A 24,494-nucleotide genomic window follows, 5' to 3' on the forward strand; every position below is an offset into this window, starting at 1 on the left:
CACGTTCAAATACATTTAATATCCAGTTCTTTACTGTGAAACAAAACAATCTTTATCAATAAACAAGAACATAAACTCTCTATAAAGTAACAGATTGTCAGTCTGACAACACTGGACAGAGTTACCGGTACTGTGAACTCAGCATGCATCAGACACCCACTGAATTACTTCACCGACACAATCACAGCTATACATAAGCAGTTCTATGCTATCATTGCACTCTTATAATGAAATTGAGGGTATTCTGAAAGTGCTGCAACATGACTGTATTGATAAATAACAGAAGTAACAATCAAATTATATAAGTATATGCAAATGCAGCAATTTTTAACATGGAATAAAACGCTATCTGCCTTGGACCAAACAGTTGTAGATTAACTTTATATTGCCATCCTCGGTAAAATAGCTCAAGGTTGATAATAAGTTTATTTCTCAAAGATTGTACTTTGAAATAGCCCTTTCTAACGTCAGTTCAGCGGGGTTTCTTTCTAATCAACCAAACTCATGAGCTACCATAGTTTTTTGTTTTATAAACTATATTCCTGCACCTAGGTTCTTGGGTATTTGTTGATTAGAATTGTGGTCTGATGCAAGATGAATCCACAGTCATTAAAACAAATTTCTTGTAATAAATGATCAAAAATAGCTTTACAACAGTCTGTAGTTTCATACTACAATCACCGGCAGTGGTACTTTGATTGTATCATGCACATGCATTTTCAATTATCTAATGACACAAATCATGAAATGCAGCTAAAATGTGTTCATTTAAAACCATTGATGAATAAATGGACACAGTAATGTTAAGTAACAACTACAACATGTGCATGTTGAAAGATAAAACCATGGCTAAGAAAATATTACAATTTACAACAAAAATAAAACTATCTGTTGCAATATCCTACCACTCTTATGTCTCAAAGCCTAGCCTGATAACCAGTACATTACAACACGCCCACATGTTTAGTGTTTAGAACATACAACACATCTAAAACACAACAATGATTGTGAAAAACATTTAGAAATAATAACAAAAACAGATCTAACAGGTGTCATTTAGAAATAATAACAAAAACAGATCTAACAGGTGTCATTTAGCGGTATGTCAGAGAGGCGTGTAAAATGTGTGCCTGGCAGTAAGTATCCACAAGACTGGAGATAAATCAAAATGAGAGGAATGGTACATGTACAATAAACTCCATCAACTCAAAACAAAATTAAACAAGTCACCCTCAGTGACAGGCAATGCTTTTCTATATGGAATGTGAGATAGTTATCTTATTATTAACTTCATATCAAAACAAATCAAATGCAAAATTACCATGCAAGATGTCGGTGGGTCACAACTCTGACTAATTCAATAAGAAATGAGGGTATCAACAGCAACATTTTATGCCAGCATACTTCATGAAGCATTTTAGCACTTCATGAAAAGTACGTGGGTGTGAAGTGCAGCAGTTTATATTCTTTTTAAAATAATTTCTTACATTTACATTCTTCTTTCATTTCTGTTGGACTCCCCAGACATTAAAATGGACAAACTACATTTATTAAAATTCATACGCACATTGTCCATACCTGCATCACATTTATGAGACAATGGCTATCATTGCAATTGGCAATGGTATCAGAAGCATTGGAAATGGGAATTGATAATAATTTGGAACACTAAATGTATGAATATGTATGCCCTCTTCCTCCAGGGTCATGTAACCATGGAAACTGAATATACATTTCAAAGCCAGGACACTTCCATATTTATACTTAAAAAACTAATGGCTGCATTGAGATTCTTAAGAGAAAGATATAAATTTTTCAAGAATTCCTAAATATTCTTTTGGGATACACAATAGTGGTCCTGCTCACATTCCAGGTAGAGAATATGCTTTATGAAACTGGAATCTTGCACTACTTATGCATGCTTGAATATTGAAACTGATGAATCGTAATCTTATAAAGTTCTTGAGAATATTTCAATCCCCCCCCCCCCCCCCCCCCTTTAACTAACTTTATGATTCCAATGTTAAATTACATCCTATTTAGTCCCCATCCTTCCCTCAGAATTTATGGTTATTCACATCTTTATTCTATAGCCCTGATTGGAAATTGAAAGAAAGACTTCCAAACATGCTAATATTTCAATCCTACACTTTAAAGCCATGTTTAGCTCCCATTTTGACCCTGTTACTCACACTACAAACATACTGGAGTCTACTCTACATGTACCTGATAATGTTCTTAGATTAACTTGACATATTTTAAATCCAAACCCCCTTTGCTACCCCATTCTGGCCCCTGAGATCTGGATTTGAACCATCTTTGCAAGCCAAGGGTGACGCTCCACAGTGTTTCTCTAGACACCGTGGAGCGTCACCCTTGGCTAGCTAAGATGGATTTGAATAAACGTATCACTACACAGAGCATGTGGCAGTTTAGGTAGAGATTTGGCACTTGTTGCTCTTCAAAAGAAGATTTATATAATAAATTTCAATGAAAAATTTTGTATCTCACTATTCTGTTTTGTGGCTCCACACTGACCCTGGGGGGTATGGATTGTATCTATACTATACATGGAAACTTTCATGTAAATTTTGGCTTTTCTGGTCATGGTTAAAGTAGCTCATTACATCAAGACTTATACTTTCTATGATATACATCACAAAATGATGATTTAAATGTTTTGTGAAGTTATTTCTATTGATCAGTTTGTTTGTACATCTTCATCATGTTCATAGCTCGGTGGATAAAGTATCAGGACAGTGACCTACAGATATTGAGTTCAAATCTACCAGTCTTTTTCCCCTTCTTTATCTATTGATATAATTTTTTGAAAATTATATTTTCTATCCAAAATTGCATATTTTCAGCCTTTTTGACATGTACTGCTTACCGTATTTTGCTGAATATAATACGCACTTTTTTTAGAGAATATTTTTGTGCCAGAAAGGGGTGCGTATTATATACCACAATAGGTTTTTGACCTTTTTTTCCAGATGAAACTCAGCGATTAAGTAGTGTAATATTTCACTCAAAGACCAAGGCTTCGGATACTGTACGCCTTTTCACGTTCACCTATTTATTAAGTAGAAAATTCGACCTCAAGAAAATTACTACAGAAACGTAAAATTGCAGAAAATGTGATACTTACAATATCTAAATAATTCAATTATCATGAAACAAACAGCCAATCAAATTGCATTGGATCTGACTATTCATTACATCGCATGCCGCCATTATTGAAAGCATGTGTACACAATAATGCCTTGACACGTGCTAAAATTGTTGGAAAATAATTTTTGTCACTTGCTAAAAGTTTGTTTACTGTAAGTTTTATGAATAGGCCTAAATTTTAATGAAATACTTATTTGAATCTTTGAAATAACTATTCTTGCGTAAAAGCGTGTGTTTTACGAAGCCATTGTTGTGTACACTGCTTTTGTTAGATACTCCCTCCGGGTAAAGAAATACCTAACAAAATTTTTTTCCACACATTTTAATAGTCATCGTAGTTAACAAGGATTTGATAATTTGCATCTTTGTACCTACCATGGTGTGTTGATTACAGTAAAATAAGCGATAGTTTAATTGTTTAATTCTATTTTTATAACATCGGCTATTTGATTGATTTTAAGTTTCAACAAAGGAAATATCGAGTCAGTTAAGACTTTAATGCTACAAAATCTCGTGCTTTGCTGAAATGAACAGGCTTGTCCGGGTTGATATTTCCCTGAAGATTCTCATTGAAGATTACCGCGATGTAGACCTCATCTCAAAAAGTTTGCAAATTATTGTGCGTTGTTTAGAATTCATTATTTCTGCAAAAATATTAAGTGAAAATTAACACCAAGTATAAAATAAAGATTACCGCTTGGTCAAAATTTTTGCTGCGTATTATACACCCGAAGTGCGTTTTTTCACCAACTTTTAGGCTCAAAGTGGGGGGTGCGTATTAAACACCACTGCGTATTATATTCGGCAAAATACGGTACATATCATCATATCTTTCATAATTAAATCATTTTCTACTGATATGAGAAACTTTCGTGGTGCAGCAAATCATCTTATGCATTCTATTTTTAAGTGCTCTATCCTAATTTCAGTATTCCCCAATTATACCCCCTTGGAAAGGAACCTGGCATTTCATTTGAGTTATAAAGAAAAAATATTAAGTATTAAACCTAGGATATCTTTTACTTAAGGATATTTTGTGCCAAGTTTCTGTGACATTTGAATAGTGGTTCTATAAGAAATCAACAAAATGAAATCAACAACACGAGAAGTTAACAACATCAATAGGGATGACAAAAATGACAGACAGATAGATAGATAATCAGAAAACTCACTTGCTTCAGTGAGCTATGTATAAATCAAACAAAATTCAGCCTAACCCTTACTTAAAGTTTTAAAGCTTGAGCAAAAAATAACAAAGAAAACAAATGACATTCATCAATTGTCTTTCAACATTTGAGACAGATAAATGATAGCGACGAGTGCACCTACATTAACACCTATCATGAGTATATTGGACCAGAAGTCTTCACTGCTAGACCTAGTGAACACATTGTCATCCCAGCCCTGAAATCGTCCAGCAGGATATTGAGATTCAGAAATCTGTTCTAACATTAACTGCATGGCTACTTCCTGTGCTTCCTCGGAACTCGTCTGTGATTGGTTGTCCTGTGAAATGGACTCGGTGACCTCTGAGGGGTCAACGAATATGGACATGACTTTGTTGTCAGGGTAACTGCTGTTGTTGGAGGTGATATTCTGATGATTAGGGAAAATGTCTGCTGCTTTGATTGACATGGCACATGACTGATATGCACTATCTGATTGGCTGGTGAATGTCTTGGAATGTAATGGATGGTCTGTGTCTACTTGTAGGTCTGGTGAACTATCCGTGGAATCTAAATTCATGACAGCTCCCTAAAAATAAAGCAGAAGTCTTATGAATAGAACATAATATTCTTTTACGTCTACAGATTTTAAAGTATCATGAACACTATTTCCGGAAGCTTAATTCACATTTTGCTTGCGATGCTCCCACGGAGCCTATAATATCTGGCCGGATCTACCTTGTTGTGCGATGACAGGCGGTAATTGTGTGATTTTTGTGCGGAATCAAGGACTTTGTGGATTCTAGAATATTGTTTAAAGTTACACAAATTTTCTAAACCGTAATTCCGTAGACCGTGCATATGTTGTACAATGCACTGCACAATCTCTGCATGGTCATATCTGGGAAGAAGTGCACAGGCTGGACAGCAAATGCACAATATTGTTTAGACATTTGGGCAAAAAATCAATAGTATTAAGATTGTAACACTATCACAGCAATTGCAAAGTTTCTCCTAGAGGTCCGTACAATTTCCAAAAGAGACTTGCTGAAATCACGAGGGGACTATCATATATAAATATGATTGCACAACGTTCGAACAGTTTCCGTACAGCCATCGTACCCGACCTCTCTATGAGAATTTGTGCATAACATGGAATGACGTTTGTTTATAACATATTAAACGGTGTAATCCACAGCCTCTTATAACACCCTAAACAATCACACAGAAAATTGTAAACAAATTAAATGTGATATGTAGATTTGTTTCCATTTCCCATTAGACTTTCACAAGGATTTGACAGTAGATCTCTGAGAACATACACTAAATCTAGTGTTTTATATATATAGGTTTGACTGTACCTCTTTGAGAACATACACTAAATCTAGTGTTTTTATAAACAGATTTGACTAGATATTTGAGAACATACACTAAATCTAGTGTTTTTATATACAGGTTTGACTGTAGATATTTGAGAACATACACTAGGAGTAGTGTTTTTTAACAGAATAATTACCCAGCCTCCCTGGTTGATGATGAAGTCTGCTGCGTAGTCTGAGAGCAGCCACGTGGTGTAGTTAATGAGGTTTCCTATCCTTCTGTGTCCTTTCTCCACAGCTCTCCATGCCACACTCTGTCCATACACCAACAGCAGCACCACCTACAGACAGATATAGAGCTGCACCACCTATAGACAGACATAGTCACAGATACAGGCCACACTCTGTCCATACACCATCAGCAGCACCACCTACAGACAGACAGATATAGAGCTACACCGCCTACAGACAGATAGACATAGGCCACACTCTGTCTTTATACCAACAGCAGCACCACCTACAGACAGACATAGTCACAGATACAGGCCACACTCTGTCCTTATACCAACAGCAGCACCACCTACAGACAGACATAGTCACAGATACAGGCAATACTTTGTCCTTATACCAACAGCAGCACCACCTACAGACAGACAGACAGATATGCAGAGTCACAGATACAGGCCACACTCTCTCCATACACCAACAGCAACATCACCTACAGACACACACAGGCCACTACTGTAGGATTAAGTACTGAAAACAACCAAAAATACACCATCTCCTCCATAACAATGGTGATCATACTTTTGTGTACCAATTTCCAAAACTGTTCTCTTTACCTGTCTCCATCCAGGCAGATTGCGATCCACAATTTGAACAGCTACGTCTCTGAAGAATTCATAGGAAAATGTCCCCTGGTCACCCAGGAAGAGATGATAAAGGGCATCCTCCAGCTGAATCTCGTACCTGGCCCTCACCTCATCTCCGATCCGGGCCAGGACCCGGGCCGCATTAGACTGGGGGGTGAGAGGGGGTGTCAGGAGGGGAGACAAATTTTCACCGTTCCTCTTTTTCTTCATGGCTGAATATAAAACAAGTACAATACATGTAATATCTATACACGTTGTAATGTAGTGACAGACCCTGAAGCATTCTACTATTACTACACCACCTGCATGGAATGCTGAATACTGGTAGATTGTAAGGAATGCTGAATACTGGTAGATTGTAAGGAATGCTGAATACTGGTAGATTGTAAGGAATGCTGAATACTGGTAGATTGTAAGGAATGCTGAATACTGTTAGATTGTAAGGAATGCTAAACGGTTTGCATGAAACATGATGAACAGCTTGCATAGAATGCTGAACAAATTGCGCTAAACAATGAACATTGGAATGGACCAATGAACGGTTTGCACAAAACAAAGCGGAACACTTTGGGGGTGTAGTAATACCCTTCAGGGTCTGTATCATGATCTTACAAATATAATACAAATTGTTTATTATTCTGGATAAAATAACACAGTAACTTACCATTTTCTAATTCTGATTCTAGAGAGGATAGTTCCTCGCTAAGTTCCGCCCTCATATAGCTTAGAACACTCTCCTCCACAGCAGGAGATGCATGATTGACAATGTGGAGGCGGAGCTTTGACCTATCACCAGGAACAACAGGGTTGGAGGGAGTGTGGGTGTGACTGCAGCAACAGCTTTCTATCTCGTGTGATGTAACAGAGTCTCCGTATTGTGAGGAGGGACCACTGTTGTCTATGGACATACTGGATGAGGTCATACTCGGAGAGGAGGTGTCATCATATCTAAAAATAAACACAAACAGAAAGTGAATAATCTCCTCAGCTTGAGCATTTTGAGCTAGATCAGTAGCTATTTTAGGCCTATTTACAGGTGCAAGGGAAACTACTCCAGGTTTTATCTAAATACATGTATACAACCCGAGACTGAAAAGTACTTTCAAGCACTGTTGCTTCATCATTTCTATGGACATTAAATTTATATATTGCATAATCAAAAGAAAATACATATATTCTTAAGGAATACAACCATGAAAACTCTTCTCTTCTTGCATCAACAAAAGCAGTAAATCATTGATAACTTGACTTCTCAATCCAGAACAATGAAATCAAATCAACAAATTTAAAGATCGATATTCACCAAAGATTTAAAAAAAAAACCTGATGAAGCCACAGTATATAAACCTTTGCCCCTTTCATCACTATTGACTCTAGAAAAATTGTAAGAGGATTAATAATCATAATAACATGTGAGCATTGAACTCTAAAAAGTTAGAGGCATTAAGTTTCTTAGGAAGCAAAATGTTTCTCAGCAATTCATGATGAAAGTAGCCAAGGACAAACATTTCCCAGCTGTACAAATGGTGATATACATTGCATATCTAAGAAATTACTACAAAAATAAAAACATAGTCTACTAACCCGGTGAAATCTCTAGGATATTCTTCATTATCAAAACCATTATGTGAGTGGTGCATGTCGGGGTAGTCTATGTTATTTATATAATCCCTCTGATCCTTTGCCACGCCCCCCTCAGTGACAGTTGTTGCCACGCCCCCCTCTGTGACAGTTGTTACAACTTCAGACAGGAGTGAATCAACGAGCTCATCTACCGCTTCAGAAACTCTCGCTGGTTCACTCCTCTCAGATTTCGGGAGAGCAGCTTCCAGATTTTCCCAGTCCTCCAAGCTGGGTTCGAACCCTGCAGACTTGGGTGTAATGTCTGTGGATGTCTTTTTGTGAGATGCAAACAGAAGGTCAGATTGGAGCCAATGTTCACCATTAGAGGGAAAGCCCCGAGACACATTGTCATATTTCCCACAATCTGACCGGTCAACATCTAAACTGCCTTTGTCTGGATTTGGTGATTTTACTTCAGAGTCCGATATTTCTTCCTTTGTTACATTTTCATGAAATTTAAAACTTTGTCCTACTGTCACAATCTCTAAAGACTTGGCCTTTCTCTTGGGCAGCTTCTGTTCGGTGATGCATGACGACACATGCCTGTCTTCAGGCGATAGCTGATCAGTTGTTTTCTGTTTCCGTAGACGAGATTTATGATGGTGGTGCTTGTAAAAGTCTGGAGTCACCGGCAAGGAATTACAAAATCTGTTCCTAATGAAATAATAAAAGTCTTTGAATATCTTTTTCTCTGTGAAATGACTATATATTGTGACAGCTTTAACATGTTTTAGTAGTCAATATTGAGTACTTTACTACAGAATCACAATCATCTATTCTGAAATGTTTTAAAAATGAATACAATATTATTTGTACTTGGTAAAACAAGTTTTAATATTGTGAGTATGGTAAGGTGTATTTCAATACAACACATTTACTTATATACATGTATCTGTGTGTGTGTGTTTTAGCCATACCATGTGATCAAAAAATTTAATTTGAACTACAATTTTAATTCAAAAATTAAGCAGACTGGCCTATCAAAATTTGATCTGTCATTACAACCATCGAATTCTATCATTTGATAGATTAAAAACAAAAAATTAGTAACTATATCACATACATACACATGTGTTAAAGTGAAGAAAGGAGAATATGGTATAGACTACCAAACATTTTGCCATCAGCATGAATATAGGCAGACTTACAACTGAACAAATTAAAAAATTTTATCATCACCATAGAGCAGATATAAATGGCTTTTAAGTGAATGTAAAATGGGACAAAATCATTTTTTGATGCATCTTGACAAAAACAAAAAATCTGGGGTTAAAATTTCCACTTACACAATAACTGGATAGAATTGTGTGACTATTCTGTGTTTACTACATACATGTAGGTAATGATTTATCATTGTACAATGTAACTACCAATTACTACGACAATCAGATTGTATTAATAAACACTGTCACTATCAAACTACTAAACACTGTCACCTGTATATATCCGTGGGCTGGATGGAGTGGGGTGGAGAATCAGATTGTATTAATAAACACTGTCACCTGTATATATCCGCGGGCTGGATGGAGTGGGGTGGAGAATCAGATTGTATTAATAAACACTGTCACCTGTATATATCCGTGGGCTGGATGGAGTGGGATGGAGAATCATGAGGGTTGAATCCGATGAAGTTGAGGACGATTAGTTTAGTTTCCAAGTTAAAGTTCTCCGGGGAATAGGGTGGAACAGGAGAAGAGGCCGCTGCAGCCATTGTTACCTACAGTAAAATGTTAACTATGTCTAAACTTGAGTAGAGTAAATGAAAGAAAAAGTTTTTAAAACATCAGCATGATTAGTGCAATATGAAATGAAACTTATGACACCATGTCAGCTTCATGTACTAGTAGCACAACATGCACATTGTAGTTGAGGGCAATACTGAAAATTGCCATCTTGAGAAAACCATGCTGTAAACCAACTTGAAATGTTACCCTTACTGTACATGTAGTAGTCTTTTTATTATCAGATATATACTTGTATTTCAGTTGGTTCTTCGGGAATCCAATTTTAAATTGACTCTGAAGTCTGTCTTTTTATTACCGTACATGTATATACATGTACTTGTATCAATCTAATTAAAATCAGTTCTTCTCAAACCGTTACTCTTCTCCAGTGTAATGGTGATCTGATTTTAATCAGATTGTACGTGTATATTAGCTGGTTCTTTGAGAGTCTAATTTTGAATCTGACGTCTAATTTGTCCAACTACATACTACTGCAGTAATTTTTTCCTTGCTGCACAACTCACGACATCTGATGGAATCTTTAATGCGTAAATGTCAGCTTAATCAGACGTGACAAATCAATAAAGGTGTTAGTTTGAATAGCAAAATAAAAAATACTGAGTAATAACAACTACTCCAATGATTATATACATGATATTCATCACTTTACATGTTTATCAAAGTTGATATGCAGCCTTTTTAATGTGAACAGTTTATGAAGAACAAACCCCAAATGTTTATCACTATTTTAATTTTCTTAATCTGATTCACTGTATGACAACAGTGGCGAGTGAACGGTTCTCATAAGATACATGTAATTCATATCTTTTAAGTGAAAGAGTGTTAATCTTAGAAATGTCTAAAGTTTTTTCACATGAGTTTATAATAATTGAATGACAAACTATCAAAGTAAATCTTTTATTACTGTGCATCAGCATATAGGATATGAGCCCAGTCGAACAGAAAATGTAAATGAGTACTGGCCGTTCGAGAAATTCATTAACCCAAATCAAATACGAAGTACTGATTTTTCTTTCAGTTTTGAGAGTTCAAGAGTATATTAAAACATACAAGGGTACAATGATTCACCATGAGATGGTATACGGTATAATACCACGGTAATATTATGCTACGGTTTGATTTACGATACTTTAAATTACACTATACCACAGTTCAGTAATCTCGGTCTGGATTAATTTGAATCGTCCAATTTGGCTTTAAAAATTATGCTGTAAAAATGGCTTAAGGTAATGGAAAATGTGGTTGTGACTGTGCCGCTGAATTATTTCTCCTCCTGCGACCCATAAATCTCCAATATGGGAGCATTTTGGATTGCATGCAATGGAAGAAAACAGTAGATCTCGTTGATGTTTTAATCTTTTTAAAGTAAAACATGCAGTTGTAACAATAAGGTGCAATTAAATGATGTCAAAAGCAGTCTAATTGTTCATTTGATATTATTCATAGCATATTTAAAGTATCGTGAAATGTATCGTATCGTCATGTCTGTATCCTGATGTGTATTATATCATCAGGTCTGTATCATGATATGTATCGTATCATCAGGTCTGTATCATGATATGTATCGTATCGCCAGGTCTGTATCCTGATGTGTATCGTCAGGTCTGTATCCTGATGCGCATTGTATCGTGAGGCAAGTGTATCGTTGCACCTCTACTAATGCTTATATCTAGGGGTTTAGTTGAAATTAGTTCAAGTGTGACAGAAACAATCTTTTTACTATCTAGATTTTGATTATGAAGTCAATCATATTTCCATTTGAATAATATGTTTTACAATGTGACCATTGAGACAAGCAAAAGCCCTTAATACATGCAACATGACTTTAGACATTTGATCCAACTATACATTTATTTCATTTAATGTGAGAAATATAACACAGTCGATATAAACCATCTATTGTGACGTCATATTTAGCTTCGTTGTCTAAACAATTATCAACAGCTACAAAATATACAGGTATAAGATGACTTTCTGGTTATAAATATATGCTATTCTGGGGCCCGTTTCACAAAACAACTTACGACAAAGTCGCAAACCTTGAATTGTAATTACATAGTTATTAGTTTAAATGAATTATATGAATTAAAACGTTTCTGAGACTTAATTTTCAGCATTATTTTGTCACTATTTTACATTGGAGTGCATGATCTTACAATAAACGAGAAAATTTCAGTATGTAAAGTTGGTCATAAGTCATAAGTTCTTTTGTAAAACGCACCCCTGTACTTGTCACCTTCAGGCTTCTATAACTACAGTCAAAAATACACACAATGACAGTTCGCTTGTTTGAATTGTTAACAGCAAACGATCAAATTAAAAGTTTCTGTCAGTCATGGAAAAAGATGAATAATCAAAGGTAATTTAAATAATTATATTTCTAGAGGTAAAAATAGACTTGTGAATTTAATTAATTTCTATGCTGACTCCAGTAAATTCGTACATATTCGGAGATGACTTCACTTGGCAAAAATTTGGTCGAACATGACATCACATTCTTACAAAGAGCTAGCAGAGATTAAGTGATACTGATTTGCAATATATCATCCGTGATTCAATATTTTTTTCCAAATAGAAGAAATTTAATACATGATTTACGGGGTGTCCTTAAAACGAATTTTTAAAGTGAGGAAAACCTGATAGTTTTGCAGTGACAGCAACAATTTTCAAAAGTAATTAATCCCCATCATTTTACGCGATTCCCATAAGTTTGTAAATCATTTCAAAGAAAGTCAGCAACATTGATGAATACCACCGGCCTCACATTTATACAAAGTTCTCAAGTTTACTGGACATTGTCTTCAAGTCAGTGTCTATATCACAGGGTTTTAACATAAGACATATTCCACGAAAAAGGCTTGTATTGACTCTCATTGGGAATGTCTTTTCAAAGTGACAAACGGTGGTGATTTTTTGTGGTAAACTAAAAATATTAACACTCAGGATCAAGAAAATGTATAAAAAAAAAAAAAAAAAAAAAAAAAAAAGTTTTCTTGAACTGTTAAATTTTTTTTTTATTTTTTTTTTTTGGACGGAAAATGATGTTAGCAATTTATAAATCTTCTGTTTACTAAGTAAGTTATGAAATGATTTAACTATGGCTTAAATGCAATCTATATACATTACATCAAGACCATGCAATGTTTAGTGTGCTTTAATAAAGACCCTGAATCTTTTATTCTTGTGTCAATGCTAATGTCAGTCTTAGACATAACTTTTTTATGCTGATGTCATTGTTTGATGGAGCAACACCTTGCAGAACTTTTTTGTAGTGATGTAAATCATGATAGACAATAAATAGTTTCCCATCATAAGATTTTATTACAATAAAAATATTATTTGAATTCATAAACCAGTAGTTTGTTTCTTTTCATAAATAGTTGGCAATTTTTTAATAAAAATTAAGCAAGCAAAAGTACATACATTTTAAGTCACATCTTTTACCCCCCCCCCCCCCCCCTGTTTTCTTATACAAGATGAAATGAAATACCCGAGAATTATTTCCGTCATCTTTTTCTTCATATTTTGAACATTCACGTACCAAAATAATTTTAACAATTATTCATGTGTGGCAAAATATTTTTGATTTTTTAATTAACCCTAGTCCCTCTCGGATTTTTTTTTCTTTTTAGGAGAGGGATACAACTCCTTAGGATCTCTGTAATGGTGCAAATGCGGGAGTGATTCACTCCCACAACATTTACGATCATTCTAAACACTTGCTGACTTTCTTTACGTAAAGAAAATGATATTCTAGAGTATGTTTCATAGTCAATACCGGTATATGAATTTACAACCAGCAACTTACCATTTGTGAGGCTTTATTCTACTGTTTTCAACAATTTCGATATATTTCAATTTCTTGATTCATAATCATGATAATTGTGCACCATGTTTGATGTACTGAAGTTTCAACTTCCTATTGTCAAGTTATTTGCATATGCCATATAAAGTAGTATTTACATCAACGGACACGTACAGAGGTGAAAGCTATTTCGTCGGTATTAAAAAGGTTTAGATTTAATATCAAGTTAAAAAATGAACAGCAGAGTGTAAATTATTTCTGCAACCATATGATTTTCCTTTCTTTGTCTCGAGTAACAACATTTTCGCGCAGATTGTCAATGTTTAGGTTTTTCAGTAGATCGACCTACGAGATCTCGCGATAACAAGCTTGGCAGAGCAGACAAAGAATTTTGCATCCTGTACATGATGTTTAATGAAAAACACCTTTATTAGGCATGCCCAAGCACAAAGTTATATATAGTACTCCTTTGGTAATATGTTGAGTGTTCTACCGTTTGAGCGAGAGCAGCTTCATGTATGTACATACTTTGTAATGTTCATGCTTTGATCAGGTTCAATTTAAACAATATCTATCTGCCTAATTATCATAACATGAATGAAATTAGGTAGCTGAAACAGCTAGGTCATTTTAGTTTTCTCCCATGGTTTTATATTAAAAATCATTAAAACATGTATGCATGAATGTAATTGAAATATTTTTATGCTATATATACATTTTATTTCTGCTGCCTTCACTGTGACTTGCTTAACCTTTGATGCACGACTTGTTCTGAACTGTATAATGCTCTTAGCAGTCGACTGCCTGTACTTTCCTTTTTCTACTCTCAAACTTTTCAAGTTACTAATTTATGATAAAAATGCCCAAACCTTAAAGCTGTATGACCCGATTTTCATGTATTATTTTTGTGCATTATTACTTTAAAGCAGATCAATTACTTTATAAAGTTATTAACTTTTCCTAAATTACATGCTTGAAAACATCTGCATGTAAAAGAAAACTGAGAATATTATTTAGAAAGTAAATAAGCGTGGTACATATATAAATCATCCCATAATAGATGTCTATAAATAGACCCACGCGTGTCAGGGGAATCCCAACATGATGTGTTAACTCATACGCAACTGTCTAGTTTTAAGGCTGAAAGAGCGTAAAACAACGAATTACTAAGAGGTATTTGATATTTTCATTTCTATTAAACTTATGGCACAGTACTGTTGTAACAAAATACACAGATAAGACCACCGCTGATCTGAAAGTTTGAACTGGTCACGTGACTGTCACTTGAAATGGCAAAGTGACGCGATTATTTGTAAACATCGATTTAAAATCAAATAATTTGGGTTAAAACAGGTGAAATAATGTATGATATGTCATACAGCCTCATAACTACATACGTGCGATGATTTACTAGTGTTTTTACGAGATGGAAAAAAAATATTGTAATTCGGACCATAAAGCTTTAAAGTTTTCATGTTTGTAAAACTGCGGAAACAGCACTGTCTTGGAACATAAAAACGCATTTCAATATAATGATAATTTTAGATAAATCGATAAATTCGACTATTGAGCATGCATATGCCCTTGTAGCAATGAGCAATGGTATGTTCCAAAAGTGAAAATTAAAACAATTTTAAAATATTGTACATAATCCTAGTTGTAACACAATGATAGTGGCGTCGGTGGCCTAGTGGTTAGGCTGTCAGAATCGACCGAGAGGTCATCGTGGTTTGCATTACCGGACGTTTTAAAAAAGAAATGGACTCAAGCACTTACTATTTTTAGTCGCAAAAAAAACCCTCAAAGATTTTTTTTTAAATGCTTTCATTGATTTTTTGTATATTTTATTTAAATAGCACTAATTCAGTATCTGTGATCTCTCACATATTCTAACAATTTTTAAGTTAGTCTCCCTTTTTTCTTGTTAGAATAATGAATTTCTATTGAGAATTTAGTATTTTAATCAGATTTGTGGTTTGCAATCGATTATACACAATTTGTATTCGATGCCATATCAGCCTAGTGTTTACGTATATTCAATATTGTCCCGGTAGTATGACTTAACAAGTATGTATTTAGATCCGCCACTGTCCGTCTTATTATGATGTACGTCGAAATGTAGACATGCTGTCACACATCATCTTAGCCTGCCTTTCATAAACATTGCACTTTGTTAAACATTTCGTCTAATGATGCACTGAATTTTGGAGCTAGGAGACCACAAGATTGGGATGAAAATCCACGTAAGTTCACAATCATATTCCAAGGTGTGACTTTGCGAGATCTCAGCCATTTCTGACAAGGGACTTCTGGGATTGGAGTCAAAAAATTTTTCTTGTTAGAGGTTTGGATTTAGCTCGGATTATTTCCCGCGCTCTAGTAATTAGAGCTCGCAGTACGAGCCAGCGTTTTGCGCTGGCTCGCTATAATTAACAACATTTGGGACTAATATACGGAGCTAATTATCGGTTATTCATAAAATTATTTTGCACCATAACGGAGATCCTATGGAATTGTAGCCCTATTGCGAAAACGTCAGAATAAAAAAAAAAAAAATCGGATAGGGCTACATTATTGCAGACCTATGCTATGGCACAGGAGTCGGCAATTTTATCAATAAATTAGAGATATATATGGGCATAAATACTACCATTGAGTTTCGCTCGCTACGCTTGCGAAGCTCATTGGTAGTATTTATGCCCATTTCTCATATATTTCTAATTTATTGATAAAATTGCCGACTCCTGCGGCTATGGCAATGACAGCCTCAACGAGATCATGGATCAAAGTGAGAGTCCGGGGCTCCATTTGTAAAGTTCTAGTCCTCATACATAGTCTACTGATGTTTACAAATATATTTCATTAATCTGCTACATTCACATTCCCCCTCTTATATTACCTGAATATTATTTCCTTCACATGTCAACCGTCAACAGCTATTTCCCCACTCCAACCGACACCGGAAGTGTGTAGTACGTCATCACTTATTGTGATCATCACAGTCACGAGAGTTTAGCCAGAAGAAACTTTTCTTGCCAAGTTCACATCTGTTGGAGGTACCCTCAAGACTGTCAAGATGGCTATGAGTGATCAAGATGTCCAGAGACAGGTATTTCTGTTGTATTTAAGCGAGAACCCAGCCTTGTACCTATCTGAATATTTGATTATTCTGAAATTTTGCTCCACTTGTATATTGATTTCTTGACAACACAAATATCCGAACAACCTTCATTGAGAAATCATGACTAATTTATCTATCTGAATAAAAGTGTGATGAGTTTTAAAACACAGAAAATCTACATGCTATTAAGCAATGGCCAAGATTTGCAGAAAAGTGAATGCTGTAAGGCTACCAGAGTCATTCAAATTATCATATAATCATGTTATGTCATTCTCAGAGACATTAATTCCTTTCACACACAGATCTGTATTACATTTGTTGATTTGGAATGTCTTTTATATTTGTGATGATAAAATGTATTAAAATATTCTAATTCATGTATATTTTGTGTAAGTGGTATGGATGCCTATTATTTTTTAGATTAAGCACATGATGGCTTTCATAGAGCAGGAAGCTAATGAGAAAGCAGAAGAAATTGATGCTAAGGTTTGTATGTACATTACTGAAACACTGATCAGGGTTCGAAATCAACTCTTATCAAGGACTAGTCCGTACAGACTAGTGACTTTTGATGTCTGCTAGTCTGCAAAGCATTTCACTAGTCCGTCCAATGGTATCATATAAAATGCTCCCATACAGTAGAAAAAGATAACCATACTTTATTTTGCTTTCATGACCTTCAGCCTCAGAGTTACTGACCTAACGCCTTTATAAATGTCCATGTGTTTGGAAGGTCAGCATGTCATTATCATGCCAACACTTAACCATGTAGGTAATCAACCATAAGTTCAAACATCTAAGAGACTAAGACATATTTGCTAAAATATTAACTAATGCAAGATCGATATAATCTAAATCCGGATTTTTCCCTTGTCCGAACGGGTTAGTGCTGTAGAGAGTTTACTAGTCCGACATGCTTTTTTACTAGTCTCGGACTTGCGGAAGTTTATGAGGTAATTTTTGAACCCTGTTGATCAGTTTTAGCCATATCAATTGCACATAGACAACATTTAAGATTTGGACATGTATCATTGTATACACCTAACATTTTCAGTGGAATTGAACAGTCATGTTCTTAACAGACTCTATTCTGAATATACAATTGGAATCGATGGAATACCTCATACATTGCAAGCTCAATCACACAAAAACATATTGACAACTTTGCTTTATTTAAATCTTTTCTCTGTGTACATGGTGTAGGCTGAAGAAGAATTTAACATAGAGAAGGGGAGGCTGGTTCAGCAACAGAGAGTGAAAATCATGGAGTATTATGAGAGGAAGGAAAAACAAGTGGAATTGCAGAAGAAAATGTAATTTGCAGATATTTTTTTTTACTTCTCCTAGTGATAAAAGATTGATTATCAATGATTGTAATTGAAAATTGATTATATTAAACACAATTTTTGTGATTTATTTCATATTTTTTTCTCCATGTGTATAATAATTATTGATAATAAGTGACTTGTGTGTATAGATTTAGTATACAATTTCTCAACATTGTTTCTTAGCAAATTTTAACTTGCAGAAAGTTTTTTTTGTAAATGAAATGTTATATACAAGGTACACATACTTACTAATTAATGTAATCTTTTTGTTGACAAAATGATTCAAAAATTGATTTTGTTTTCAGTCAAAGTTCCAATCTTCTGAATCAGTCAAGACTTAGGATTTTAAAGACCAGAGAGGACCTACTGAAGGTCAGGAAAACACAAGACTTAAATTACACACACTTTTTCTATTTCAATATATGTAAAATCAAATGTTTCTTTTCTTTACCCTGTAGAATTTGATGGAGGAAGCCAGACAGAGATTGGGTCAAATCACAAAGGACAGACTGAAGTACAAAAAGTTTCTGGAAGGACTAATTGCTCAGGTAGGCATTCGGTCATCTACCGTCAGATATCTCAGATATCTAGATAATGTAGAGTCATCTACCGTCAGATGTCTTAGATATCTAGATAATCTACATCTACCATCAGATATCTCAGATATCTATCATCTACCGTCAGATATCTTAGATATCTAGATAATCTACATCTACCGTCAGATATCTAGATAATCTACATCTACCATCAGATATATTAGATATCTAGATAATCTACATCTACCATTAGATATCTAGAGTCATCTACTGTCAGATATCTAGATAATCTAGGGTGTTTGAAACCCAGTCAGCTACTCATCTATCAGACATTAGGCATCTTAAAGATATATAACTAGTCATTCTGTCAGGTATCAGAGATGTTAGAAACAGGCAGCTCGTCATTTTGTCTGATATCGGAGATGTTAGAAACAGGCAGCTAGTCATTCTGTCAGGTATAAGAGATGTTAGAAACAGGCAGCTAGTCATTCTGTCAGATATCAGAGATGTTAGAAACAGGCAGCTAGTCATTCTGTCAGGTATCAGATATGTTAGAAACAGGCAGCTAGTCATTCTGCCAGGTATCAGAGATGTTAGAAACAGGCAGCTAGTCATTCTGTCAGGTATCAGAGATGTTAGAAACAGGCAGCTAGTCATTTTGTCAGATATCGGATATGTTAGAAACAGGCAGCTAGTCATTCTGTCAGGTATCAGAGATGTTAGAAACAGGCAGCTAGTCATTTTGTCAGATATCAGATATGTTAGAAATAGGCAGCTAGTCATTCTGTTAGAGACAGAACACATGACAGATAACAAAAAGAAAGGAAGAGAAGAGAGAAAAAATTATGACGCAATGACTATAGCATATATATATAAGACATATTCAAACGGTTCTTTAAAGTCCATGAATTTGTTTTCTCTGCATAAAGCATCTGTCTAAATAGTTACACAAACGTTTTGTAATATCGTAATCATAAGGGTAATATATGTGAAGTGGATTTGAAAAATCGTGTACCTGGTTAATCTTCATGTGAATCTCAGAGTGTTTATGGCATGTACTAGACACAATAGGGAGTATAGAGGTTGTGAACTTTTTAAGCAGACTGTATACACCCACCAAACTATCAATTACTAACTTCCTTAGGGAATATTATATAATGAACTTGTTGTTTATCTAGCACCTGCAGTAAGTGATAGATTTCAATAGCATAAGTCTGAACTGTAAATTTCAACCGGCTTTGATATACAGCAAATGTTGAATTTACTTTCTACATATACCCATTATACATAACACTGGTATCAGAAAATATTTTAAAAATTACAAAAATATTCTAGATTACTGTGCTGGAAAAATTTGAGGTCTTTCAAATGATTTGATTTGTAATATATGTTAATACAGTGGAGCCGTCACTTCACTCCGACATCAGGCCTGAAGATTAGAAAACTTTATTTTGAGAACGTTTTTATGCTCAAACTCCGTGCTCTAAATAGTACTCACACTCAAAAGTGAAGGTTATGAAAAAATTTAAGATTTTTCGAGTGTGCCTCAGAGCTTTCTCATAGTTGTACTCAAAACAAAAAGGCTGAGTTTGAGTATGTGTGCGGTAGATGTTTTATTACCTCCAGGCCTGTTTATGTACATGTTATAAGTATAAAACTGTATGCAAAAGTATGATTTCAATTACTGTCGTTTCATGAATTTTACTATGAAAATGTCTGACTCTTAACTCTTTAACTTTGTGTTTTTCAGGGGCTGTTTCAGCTTATCGAGGCCTCCGTTGTACTGAGGTGTAGACAGGAAGACTTGGACATAGTGAAGGTAGAATGAACTTTGTAAAACTGTTGTATGCTTGTGTCTCAAATATAAATCGTACAAACTTCCTACAGTGTAACTGTTCATAGGAAACTTAAGAAAAGCCATTATTGAGTTTAGGGAATTTGAGTTCATAGAAATTTCATATAAATGTAAAAGACTTTGTATGTAATGACATTAATTCAATGATACCAGTTAGGTCATAATAAACCTCTTAAAATGTGTTAATAACTTAGAATCATTCAAAAGAATTCAACAGTATAACTATCAAAACAAACCTTATGAAATGACTTTTATAGATATTTAAGGTTGGAAGAATTTTATTTAAATCATCAAAACTTCTGACAGAATGATGATAGTAAATTTACAAAATGACATCACTAAGTTTAGGGAATTTTATTTAAGGGCAACAAAAATATCATTTAGATATTTATCAATTTGTCTTATGAATGGTTATCATAAGTCATCTTTAGTTTACAAAATTTAATTTTTGTAAGGTTCCTGTGTGAAGTGGTATAATTTTCAGGAATATATAATTTGCTTAACACTATGTAAATCTAACATGTATATACATGTATAGTAAAATGACTTCACAAATCTGCATAAAAGTGTGTGTAGTATATAAGCATTATAGCTGCTGTAGATAATTTTGCAATTTGCATGATGTCATCGGGAGATTTCTTTATCAGGAGTCGCTTCCCTCTGCGGTTCAGCAGTACAAGGCAGCCACAGGTAACGATGTCTCCATTAGTATCGACACCGACAATTTCCTCGGCAACGACGTGTGAGTAAAAATAATACGTCAAAAGTCTTCTTTTTATAAATAATCGTATTACAAAGCTCAAAAGTGAGGAAGAAGTTTGCAGTACTAGAATGTTAGGTTCAACCTCATGAATTTATCTAGGTTGTTTTTACTACCGGTAAAGGTACCTTACCCCTTTGGCAACATGGATATTTCCCCTTTCACAGATAAAAAATTCCCTTCATTTGTAGAAACTTCACAAAATTGTATGAGAATTTTCAACAAAAATCATTTTTATATATTCTAAGTCATTTTCTATGATTGTCAGGCTTACAATATAGATAAAATGAGTAATCAATCAAGTTATATTCCATGGATGTCCCCCACCACCACCATCACCCCGTGGGAGCTCAGACTGCATTCTCAAAAAATTCCCCTTAATTATAAAATGGGTAGTAACATCTAAATGCTGGATAAAACCCTGAACCTATAGTATGAGTAGGGATTGTCTACAGATAAGTCCTGCTCAAAGGCCATAAGTGCCGAGCATAGGCCTAAATTTTGCAGCTCTTCACCGGCAATGGTATGGGTGGAAAATTCTCGAGAGGGATGTTAAAACAATATACCATCAATACCAGCATTTACAGACAAGTTTTTATAAATTTTGTTCTGCCTCTCATATTGGGTGATGATTTTCCATTCTTTCTGGAAATAGAGCGTATGACGCGTCACGTACTACATAATTTGTTAGCTTAATTCATAAAAGGAAAAAAGGGGTTTCTTTTATATTTGAAACTACCATCAATATTTCCCAGGACTGTTCAGTGAAAGAGGCAAGTTATGGTTGACTCCCAATGTTTATACCCAGTCAACACATAAAGTCTGTACACAAATTATCATAATACAGGTGTGTGTTTACCATTGAAAAGTAAAACATTTTCGGACGACTTTTATAGAAATCAAGGCATTAACAGACTAATTGTTATATCCATCAATATAACATTTCTTCATACACGGAAATAAATCATGTGTGGATGTCCCTTTGTTATTACTGCAGGTCTGGCGGAGTGGAGCTCCTGGCACAAGGAGGAAAGATCCGAGTAGAGAACATGTTGGAAAGTCGTCTAGCTCTGATTAGTCAACAGGTATGATGTCATCAATTGTAAACTTTTATTAAGATTTCTACGAGAAAATGTGTTTCAAGGGGAGTAACTCTGAATGCATCATTATCTCAATCCAAAAGGTATTTTATCAACTATACACATTATATGTTAACAGCTCTCTTTGCACATCAAAATGACAATTGCACTCTTGTTTCAGTATCAAGTCTTTATTGTAATCAATTTGACCACAAGATTGAAAAACAAATTATAGAAAATTATGTGTGACATGGTTGGTCTCTTTTATGAAATTAGATAAGATTTAGTCTTTGTACAGCTTTAAGTTTTGAGGTTTACATTGCCACATTGACAATACATACAATCATATATACATAGTCCTTTGCTTAGTCTTAAAGAAGAAATCCAGAAAAGTTTGCTTTTATGATTATGATAATTTGCAGCTAAATGAAATTCATTATCAAAACAAAATATTGAAATATTGTGTAGTTTGGTGATTCATATGAATAAATGGTTTATCAAATCAATATTAAATAGAATTATGGATGAGAAATCCTAATTGTTTGAGCGAATAGTTTTCCACACCATTATAATCAATGACACAATTAAGGTATAGGGTATATGTATGTGTGTAGGGACGAACTCTGTTTTTTATGAAGCATATATTTAATGTATGTCACAATATCTGATGATTATTTTTTCCCCCATTATTACAGATGATTCCTGAACTTAGAACAATTCTGTACGGAGAAAACCCGAACAGAAAATTCAACGATTAAAGCCGGAAGACGTTGTAGTAAAAGCATGTCTAGTTCGTTGTATCTCTTCAAATTATGTGAAATAGACATACAGTATCTAGTCAATGGTTGCTTACTAATTAGCATTGTCATGTGAAATGGGGGAGAAATTGCTGTGCAGTTTGTACCACTACATGTTTTTATCTATTTTGGGAGGGGGGATGTAAGTTGGGTTGGATTTTTTTCCCCTTAGTTTTTGCCATTATTAAAAAATATAGGGTTTTGGGAACAAGAACATGTAACATTGAACGTTGTATATTCTGATAGAAATATATCTAGCAATTGACATTGTTCATTTGTTTGTTTGGGGTTTTTTTTGGGGGGGGGGGTCAATTACTTAAAGTTCGTTTAATGAAATTTACCATCAGATTAAAATCAATCATACATATACATGTATAAGATATTGGAGTGTTTACTCGAGTGAACAAATGATTCTGAGATTTTTGCGTGTTTGAAATCCATGACATGATTTATTATACGGGAGTTGTTTCCCTTTGGTCGGAAACTTCTCCTTCCATATACGCAGTGTATTAAGATGTAGCCCAGAGGTAGACCATTAGTCATGTCAAAGGTACTGTGATCATTCCATTCATATAAATTTATCTGTCAGTTCTATATGCATTGTACCATGTATATTGTTGGTATTTAATCAGGATAATAAAACGATACAATAAAGTTATTTTGAGTTGGTTTTTCTTCCCCTTGTGTTGGGTGGGTTTATCTATATCATATACATCTCAATTGACAGGTGTGGGGCTTGAAACCACTCGAGATAGCTTCAGAGCTGTAATTTATCTGTCAGTTCTATATGCATTGTACCATGTATATTGTTGGTATCTAATCAAGATAATAAAACGATACAAAATGCAAAGATTTTTAGTTGTTTTTTCCCCTGTGTGGGGTAGGTTTATCTATATTATATGCATCTCAATTGACAGGTGTGGGACTTGAAACCACTCGAGATAGCTTCAGAGCTGTAACTGTCCATGAAAAATATTGAGATGTAGCAATTAAAACTTATCCCAATGCTACAGTTCGGCAGCTACGCATGCTGGGTTTTTTTATTTGACATTACTCAAAATATACAAACAGGTTGAAGATGTCATTTATTTCCTACACAGATTAGGAAATATTTTGTAGGCATTTCGTGTTCTGGTTTCGTGGAATTTGGTTTTGAAGCCAAGGCATCTATTGGAATATGTTAATGATGTCCATGCAGTGGGTTTTAGAAATTGTCATCATTGATAACCATTTTCTTTTCAAACCTGGTTGCCATAACTTCTTTTGCATTTAACTCAGAAGCCAAATCTTTCTGAATATAATTGGTGATATCCTGTA

General features: G+C 34.6%; 2 protein-coding genes across 2 annotated transcripts; one reads left to right on the forward strand and one right to left on the reverse strand.

Annotated features, from left to right (window-relative positions):
- LOC125673013 (uncharacterized) lies at positions 1 to 16,672 on the reverse strand. The gene is made up of 7 exons (XM_048909259.2): positions 16,601 to 16,672; positions 9,720 to 9,868; positions 8,113 to 8,805; positions 7,193 to 7,476; positions 6,499 to 6,740; positions 5,854 to 5,997; positions 1 to 4,926 (listed from the first exon to the last, which is right to left on the reverse strand). Exons 2-7 carry the CDS (start codon positions 9,860 to 9,862, stop codon positions 4,447 to 4,449), a joined length of 1,986 nt encoding a protein of 661 aa, XP_048765216.1. The 5' UTR covers positions 9,863 to 9,868; positions 16,601 to 16,672; the 3' UTR covers positions 1 to 4,446.
- LOC125673021 (V-type proton ATPase subunit E-like) lies at positions 16,670 to 23,835 on the forward strand. The gene is made up of 9 exons (XM_048909273.2): positions 16,670 to 16,810; positions 17,243 to 17,308; positions 18,026 to 18,135; positions 18,456 to 18,522; positions 18,609 to 18,698; positions 20,437 to 20,505; positions 21,189 to 21,283; positions 22,299 to 22,386; positions 23,076 to 23,835. The coding sequence occupies exons 1-9, from the start codon at positions 16,778 to 16,780 to the stop codon at positions 23,136 to 23,138; spliced, it is 681 nt and encodes a 226-aa protein (XP_048765230.1). The 5' UTR covers positions 16,670 to 16,777; the 3' UTR covers positions 23,139 to 23,835.
- The last annotated feature ends 659 nt before the right edge of the window (positions 23,836 to 24,494 follow it).

Source organism: Ostrea edulis, chromosome 3, assembly GCF_947568905.1.
Source record: "Ostrea edulis chromosome 3, xbOstEdul1.1, whole genome shotgun sequence".
NCBI lineage: Eukaryota > Metazoa > Mollusca > Bivalvia > Ostreida > Ostreidae > Ostrea > Ostrea edulis.